At 53.2% G+C, this 7,618-nt stretch overlaps 1 protein-coding gene across 2 annotated transcripts; it reads right to left on the bottom strand.

The window, feature by feature from the left end:
- Positions 1–755: 755 nt before the first annotated feature.
- cdipt (CDP-diacylglycerol--inositol 3-phosphatidyltransferase (phosphatidylinositol synthase)) lies at positions 756–6,912 on the bottom strand. 2 transcript variants are annotated; one of them, XM_055648165.1, is made up of 7 exons: positions 6,783–6,912; positions 4,824–4,958; positions 3,733–3,886; positions 3,369–3,450; positions 3,135–3,216; positions 1,273–1,428; positions 756–895 (listed from the first exon to the last, which is right to left on the bottom strand). In XM_055648165.1, exons 1-7 carry the CDS (start codon positions 6,820–6,822, stop codon positions 849–851), a joined length of 696 nt encoding a protein of 231 aa, XP_055504140.1. In that variant the 5' UTR covers positions 6,823–6,912; the 3' UTR covers positions 756–848. The 2 variants fall into 2 exon arrangements, with proteins under 2 accessions (XP_055504140.1, XP_055504139.1); XM_055648164.1 differs by lacking the exon at positions 756–895 and having other exon boundaries at positions 1,179–1,428.
- Between the last annotated feature and the right edge of the window lie 706 nt (positions 6,913–7,618).

Genomic DNA, 7,618 nt, shown 5'->3' with positions numbered 1-7,618 from the left:
GGATATGAGGTTTAAATTCACTGCAAATACAAAGTTCCAAACCAGCGCGCTCCACAAAAACCCACTCGCAAGATGATTAAAATGGCCATTAATTTACGGGAATTAAACACTAAATTCCTTCCATTTGGCCGATAAATTCATGACCATGAGATTTAAAAAATCATTTTATATTGTGAATTATTGTGTGAATGTTATTTGAACATTTAGGCTATTTAAAAATGTTAACTTTTTCTTAAGAAATGGATCGATGTTTAGATCTAGTAATTGAATTTTGTAATTAGCTACAATTGGGTAACTAACTAATTATATGCTTTAATTTCAGATCATCCAAGTAAGATTGTTTCATATTTGTTTCAGAATGCTTCAATCTATAATAACTGAAAATTTCATTCAGTTCTCTTAATTTTTAAGAAATTTATGGGCTTTTGACTGTCCTTGATCACAGCTTTTCAGTTGTCAATGGAAAAGCAATAGGGAATAAGATGCTAATTTCAGTATGAAAATGGCCATAACATTTTTAATACTGAAGATATCAAAGTGAATTAGGTGTCAAATTAAACTTCTTTTTATGCTTTATCTGATGGGATAAATTGCAGACTTGATTTTTAAAATCTCAAAATTTTGTAACATTGCTACAACTTGGCATCATGTTCAGCATAGACATTGTGGGCCGTAGGGCCTGTTCCTGTGCTGAACTGTGTTCTGTCTTGCTCACACCCCACCCCGCCCCCGCAGAAGCAAAGAAATTAGGCAAATCTCAGTTATGTCATTTATTGTTTAGACTGGAGACAAAGCAGGCCCTTTGGCCCAGCGAGCCCACACCGACCAGCGATCCCAGTACACCAGCACTACCCTACACACACTAGGACCAATTTATAGATTGATACATCCCCACCTCCCCCACCCCCCTCCACCACCCCCTCCCCCCCTCCCCTCCCCAGCTCTCATTCCGTCTGCCTGACCACTCTCTCTCCACCCTTTCCCCTCACACTCCCACCCACACCCCCCTCACACTACCTTATCCCCACACTCCCCCCACCCCAATCCCTCCCCTCACTCTCATGCACTCTCTCCCCTTCACCCAGCCCTCTCCCCCCACACTTGATGTCACTCTCCCCTCTCTCCCCCCCCACACACACACTCCATCTGTCACTTTCCCTCCCTCCCTCTTGCCCTAACACCCCGTCCTCACACACGCCCCCAGTATATACCCCTCCCTCACTCACTGACACACACTCCATAATCTCCATCCCTCCCCCTTGCCCTCGCAACCTCCCCCTCCCCTCGCTCGCTCCACATGATCGATGGCCACCAGCGTGCGGGCGGCTGACACCAAATGCACCACGTTCACCCCGCTCTTAGCCACGGCCACCGGGAGACAGGCCCAGAGGATAGGACGCAAGGAGAGATCTCCCCCCACAACCGGCACTGGGGGAGAGAGAGAATGGGGGAGGGAGTGCGGTAGAGAAGGGGGGGAGAGGGGGAGAGAGGGGGGCAGAGAGGAGGGCGGGGGGGGAGGGCGGGGGAGGAGAGGGGGTGCGAGAGAGGGAGGGGGAGAGAGGGGAGGAGGGTAGGAGAGAGAGAGACCGAGAGAGAGCGGGGTCAGAGTGAGGAGGGAGAGAGAGGGAGGGGGGCGAGGGGGAGAGAGAGGGAGGGCAGAGAGAGAGGGGGGGGGGAGGGAGGGAGAGGGGGGGGAAGAGAGAGGGCGAGAGAGATGGGAGAGACGGAAGTGAGAGAGAAGGAGGAGAGAGAGGCGAGGGAGAGCGGTGGGAGAGAGGAGGGAGGGGGAGGGAAGGAGAGAGAGGGCAGAGAGGGAGGGGAGGGGGAGGGAGAGAGGAGGGGAGGGAGAGAGAGGGAGGAGAGGGGGGAGAGAGGAGAGGGGGGGAGAGGGAGGGAGGGGGAGAGAGAGAGGGAGGGGGGAGGAGAGGAGAGGAGGGGGGAGAGAGAGAGGGGGGGAAGGGAGAGAGAGAGGGGGAGGGAGAGAGGGAGGGGGAGGAGAGAGAGGGAGGGGGGGGAGAGAGAGGGAGGAGGGGAGGAGAGAGGGGGGGGGAGAGAGGGAGGGGGGGAGGGGGGGGGGGAGGGAGAGGGAGGGGGAGGGGGGGAGAGAGGGGGGGGGAGAGAGGGAGGGGGGGGGGGGAGAGAGGGGGGGAGAGGGGGGAGAGAGGGAGGGGGGGAGAGAGGGAGGGGGGGGGGGAGAGAGAGGGAGAGAGGGAGGGGGAGAGGGGGGGGGAGAGGGGGGGAGGGGGGGAGAGGGGGAGAGGGGGAGGAGGGGGGAGAGAGGGAGGGGGGGAAGAAGAGAGGATGGGGGGGGAGAGAAGGAGGGGGGGGAGAGAGGGGGGGGGAGGAGGGGGGGGGGGGGTGGGGAGGGGGGGGTGTGGGGGGGGGGGGGGGGGGGATGAGAGTCAAAAATCAATTAAAATACCTGTTATTCCCAACTTGCCGACACCGACCAACATGCCCCATCTATACGCGTCCCACCTGCCCACTAAACCTGTCCTATCCTCGTACACATCCAAATGTTTCTTAAACGTGGTGATATTCCCAGCCTCAACTACCTCCACTGGCAGCTCGTTCCATACACCCACCACCCTCTGTGTAAAAAGTTTGCAACTCGGGTTCTGATTAAATCTTTCCCGCCTTCACCTTAAACCTCTGTCCGCTGGTTCTTGATTCCCCTACTCTGGGGGTAAAAGACCCGATCTATTCCCCTCATGATTTTGTACACCTCCATAAGATCACCCCTCATCCTCCTGCGCTCCAAAGAATAAAGTCCTAGCCTGTCCCAACCTCTCCCCGTAGCTCAGACCTCGAGTCTTGGCAACATCCTTGTAAATCTTTGCTGCACCTTTTCCAGCTTGACGGCATCTTTAACATGGTGCCCAGAACTGAATACGAGAACTGCAACATGACTTCTTGTCCCATTACCCTGACCACTTTATCTACCTGTAATGCAGCTTACAGGGAACTATGTACCTTCACTCCTAGATCCCTCTGCTCTGTAACCCTCTCCCCTCCGGTCCCTCTCCCCGTCTCTCTAACCCCCCCCCCTCCCCCTCGTCTCTCTAACCACCCCCCCTCCCCCCCCCCTTCTTCCCCTCCAGCCCATGCACCCCTCTCCCCTGTAAAAAACTCACCCATCCATCCCTCAGTAAAATATAAGACGTAAAGAGACATATAAAATAATTCATTTCCAACACACATTAGGAATAATATTGCCTGTGGGAGAGAGGGAGAGAGAGAAAGTCATGTTAGTGAGGCTACAGAGATGGGGAGAGGGAGTGTAGGGGTTGAAGGGGAGAGGGGGGTTACAGAGACAGGGGTGTTACAGAGGGAAGAGGGGTGTTGAGGCCGGAGGGGGAGGGACAGACCTTGTTAGAATAGTAGTATCGAAGGATACTGTTTCCTCCCTGGTCAATCTGCTTGTGGCTCCCAGCTCCCTGGAGAGTGACACTGTGGGAGGAGGAGAGGGTGGGGGGAAGAGTGGATGTTAACCAGGACACATTCTCAGGCACAAAATCACCCTTATCCCCTTCTCTCTCCCCCAATCCCCTCTCTCTCTCCCCCAATCCCCTCTCTCTCCCCCATCTCCCTCTCTCTCCCCATCACCCCTCTGTCTCCCCCATCCCCCTCTCTCTCTCCCCTACCCCCCTCTTTCCCTCTCAACCCCCCCTCTCCCTCTCTATCCTCCCCCCGCCCTCTCCACCGCCCCTCCTCTTCCCCCATCCCCCCTACCTATGGAGATGCAGCCAGTGACTGGCGATGTCCAGCGCGGCGCTGACTTGAAAGATGAAGGCGTAGGATGGGTAGAAGATGCAGAGAGTGAACATGAGGCAGAAGGTAGAACATCGATCCGTTAGCATGTCCATCATCGCCCCCAGTCTGGTGCCTGGTGAGAGGGAGATATTAATTTAGTTTTGTTTATTGTTGCCACGTGTACCGAGGTACAGTAAAAATCGTTTTAGTTTAGCTTGGAGATGCAATGCGGAAACAGGCTCTTCGGCCCACTAAGTCCATGCTGGCCAGCAATCACCCGGTACACTAGCACTATCCTACGTATGGTAGACAATTTATAGAAGCCAATTAACCTACAAACCTGTACGTCTTTGGAGTGTGGGAGGAAACCAGAGGTAGATGAAGGTCAGGATGGCTCTAGCTGGTGAGAGGGCGGTTCAGTTGCCTGATAATAGCTGGGAAGAAACAGTCCGAAGGGCCAAATGGCCTACTCCTGCACCTATTTTCTATGTCCCTGAATCTGGAGGTGTATGTTTTCACACTTCAGTACCTCTTGCCTGATGGGAGAGGGGAGAAGAGGGAGTGACCGGGGTGAGACTGGTCCTTGATTATTCTGCTGGTCTTGCTGAGGCAGCAAGAAGTGTAGAAGGGAGGTTAGTTTGTGTGATGGTCTGGGCTGTGTCCACAACTCTCTGTGATTTCTAGCGGGTCTTGGATGGAGCTGTTCCCAAACCGTGTTGTGATGCATCCCGATAAAATGGTGGAATAGCGGTAGAGTTGCTGCCTTGCAGAGAGAGTCCCAGGTTTGATCCTTACTACGGCTGCTGTCTGTACAGAGTTTGTACGTTCTCCACGTGACCAACTGGGTTGTCTCAGGGTGCTCCAGCTTCCTCCCACACTCCAAAGACGTACATAATGTAAAGATTGTCTCCAGTGTAGGGTAGTGTTAATGTGCAGGGACCGCTGGTCGGCGCAGACTCAGTGGGCCGAAAGGCCTGTTTCCGCGCTGTATCTCTAAACTAAACTAGTGTACCGGGTGATAGAAGGGTCGGGGAGCGAGGCGGTCGGGGGGGTGTCAAGGGGCACCTTACACTGATCCAGAAGCCTGGCGGCGTGTCCATCAACGGAATCTAACAAAGTGCTGATCCCGTAGCACGTGATGGCCCCCACTGGAGAGTGAGGCATTAGCCAGAAGGAGAGTAACGCCAGGAGTATCCGCACGTACCCTGGGGAGACAGAGAAAGGTTCACGTCAAATACCCAACTTGGGGAAAGGTAAGGCAAGTTATAGAGTGTACAGACTAACTCCACTGGGCAGTTAATAGTCACAGAACATAAACACAGGCCCTTCAGCCCTACTTGCCCATGCCGACCAACATGCCCCATCTACATTAGTTCCACTTGCCCGCGTTTGGCCCGTATCCTAAACCTGTCCTATCCATGTCCATGTGACTTCCTGCCCCAACAACCTCAGTTTCCTGTTAAACCTTTCCCCTTAATCCTATGCTGTCTGGTTCTTGATTCCCCAACCCTGGGGGCAAGAGGCTGTGCATTTATCCTATCTATTCCCCTCATGATTTTATACACCTCCATTAGATCACCCCTCAGCCTTGTGTGCTCCAAGAAATAAAGTCCTAGCCTGTCCAACCTCTCCCTGTAGCTAAGACCTCTCTAGTCCTGACGTGGGGGGGGGGGGGGGGGGGGGGGGGGAGAGGGGGGAGAGAGACAGAGAGGGGAGGGAGGAGAGAGGGGGGAGTGGGGGAGAGAGGGGGGAGGGGGGGAGAGGGGGAGAGGGGGGAGGGGGGGAGGGGGAAGGAAAGAGAAGAGGGGTGAACGGAGAGAGGGGGGAAGAGAGAGAGAAACATAGAAAATAGGTGCAGGAATAGGCCATTCGGCCCTTCGAGCCTGCACCGCCATTCAATATGATCATGGCTGATCATCCAACTCAGTATCCTGTACCTGCCTTCCCTCCATACCCCCTGATCCCTTTAGCCACAAGTGCCACATCTAACTCCCTCTTAAATATAGCCAATGAACTGGCCTCAACTACCTTCTGTGGCAGAGAATTCCAGAGATTCACCACCCTCTGTGTGAAAAATGTTTTCCTCATCTCGGTCCTAAAAGATTTCCCCCTTATCCTTAAACTGTGACTCCTTGTTCTGGACTTCTCCAACATCTGGAACAATCTTCCTGCATCTAGCCTGTCCAACCCCTTAAGAATTTTGTAAGTTTCTATAAGATCCCCCCTCAATCTTCTAAATTCTAGCGAGTACAAACAGAGTCTATCCAGTCTTTCTTCATATGAAAGTCCTGACATCCCAGGAATCAGTTTGGTGAACCTTCTCTGTACTCCCTCTATGGCAAGAATGTCCTTTCTCGGATTAGGAGACCAAAACTGTACGCAATACTCCAGGCGTGGTCTCACCAAGACCCTGTACAACTGCAGTAGAACCTCCCTGCTCCTATACTCAAATACTTTTGCTATGAATGCTAACATACGCTAATGAGAGAGGGGGGAAGAGAGAGCAAGATGGGGAAGAGAAAGAGGGGGGGAGAGAGAGGGGGGAGAGAGAGAGAGAGGGAAGAGAGAGGGGGAGAGAGAGAGGGGGAGAGAGAGAGGGGAGAGAGAGAGAGAGAGAGAGAGAGAGAGAGAGAGAGAGAGAGAGAGCGAGAGAGAGAGAGAGAGAGAGAGAGAGAGAGAGAGAGAGAGAGAGAGAGAGAGAGAGAGAGAGAGGGATAACCAACAACTGAGTACTGCAATGGTATGATGTGTCAGGTGATATATTCCATATCTTATCAGTCTCGTGAATATGTGTGAGGATGCGAGGTGTACGTTTGCAAAATAAAGAAGACCCACGATGGCCACAGTTTTAGCTCTAGCCAGCGTGACAACCTGTGCTTGGCTAATGCTGTAATATCTTACAGTGGGAGAGAGGGGGAGAGGTGGTGGGAGGGGAGAGGGGGGTGAGGGGAAGGAGGGGGTGAGGGGAGAAGGAGGGGGTGAGGAGGTGAGAGGGGGTGAGGGGATGAGGGGGGAGAGAGAGGACTGACCGATGATGTTGGGCACAAAGAGGTAGATGTTCTCAGCCATGTCAGCGATGGAGCAGAAGCGTCACCGTGACCGGGCGCCGCCTTGTTGAAGCTTCGCTTCCGGGTTCTGACACCGGACCGCACCACCTGCTCCGGGGGAAAAGTGGAACCCCGCACCTCCACTCAATCCGCGCTCACTCCCGGCTTCAGCTCTGCATGCAGCCCCAACCGAGTTTGTGAATTATAACTCACTGCCCTGCATCTAATGCATTAGGCAGCAACTCTTCCCACGCTGCTTTCACCAGGAGTAAGTTATCCCTGCGCCCCTCATCCACCGGCCGGTGGACTCGACCATCCGACTGGACGCGACCATTCGCCGCCTCGAATCGAGGGGTGATCATGTCGCCTCAACGCATTAGATTTCATTTAAATGCCTCCTATAGGACCCAGACTGGATGCAATACATCTGAAATTATTATTTATTAGCGTCTCGTGGTTTCCATGCGGTTTCGAGCCCTAAACCAGCTCCTGGTAGATTTATTATATAAAATCCTCCCTCCCGCCTTTATAAGCATTGGACGAGCGTCCCTGCGCCTGATTGGCTGCTGCAGCAGTGAGGGGCAAAGATCCTAGAGGGACAAGATAGACCACTCCTCGAAAAACGCATAGTATGACGTGTGTGATCATCGACGCCATTTTTCGAGGCATTTATTGGGCTGTAATGGCGCCCTTATCTAAATTTCATCTCACTGCTCTGCTATCAAGTATTCTAATCGTAAATCTAAACGACTCGACCTGTCATTCTTTAGGTTCCCCAATAAAAAAGAAAGGTGAGAACATGTTTTTATTATTTTCAG

The sequence above is a fragment of the Leucoraja erinacea genome, chromosome 16 (assembly GCF_028641065.1).
Source record: "Leucoraja erinacea ecotype New England chromosome 16, Leri_hhj_1, whole genome shotgun sequence".
Lineage (NCBI taxonomy): Eukaryota > Metazoa > Chordata > Chondrichthyes > Rajiformes > Rajidae > Leucoraja > Leucoraja erinaceus.
This window is presented reverse-complemented; position numbering and strand designations above follow the sequence as displayed.

Coding starts and splice junctions, on each gene's coding strand:
- cdipt (XM_055648164.1), bottom strand. CDS start 6,822: ATGGCTGAGAACATCTACCTCTTTGTGCCCAACATCATCG. Junction 4,959..6,782: donor CTTTGTGCCCAACATCATCG/GTCAGTCCTCTC, acceptor CTGTCTCCCCAG/GGTACGTGCGGATACTCCTG. Junction 3,451..3,732: donor CACTGGCTGCATCTCCATAG/GTAGGGGGGATG, acceptor CTCCTCCCACAG/TGTCACTCTCCAGGGAGCTG.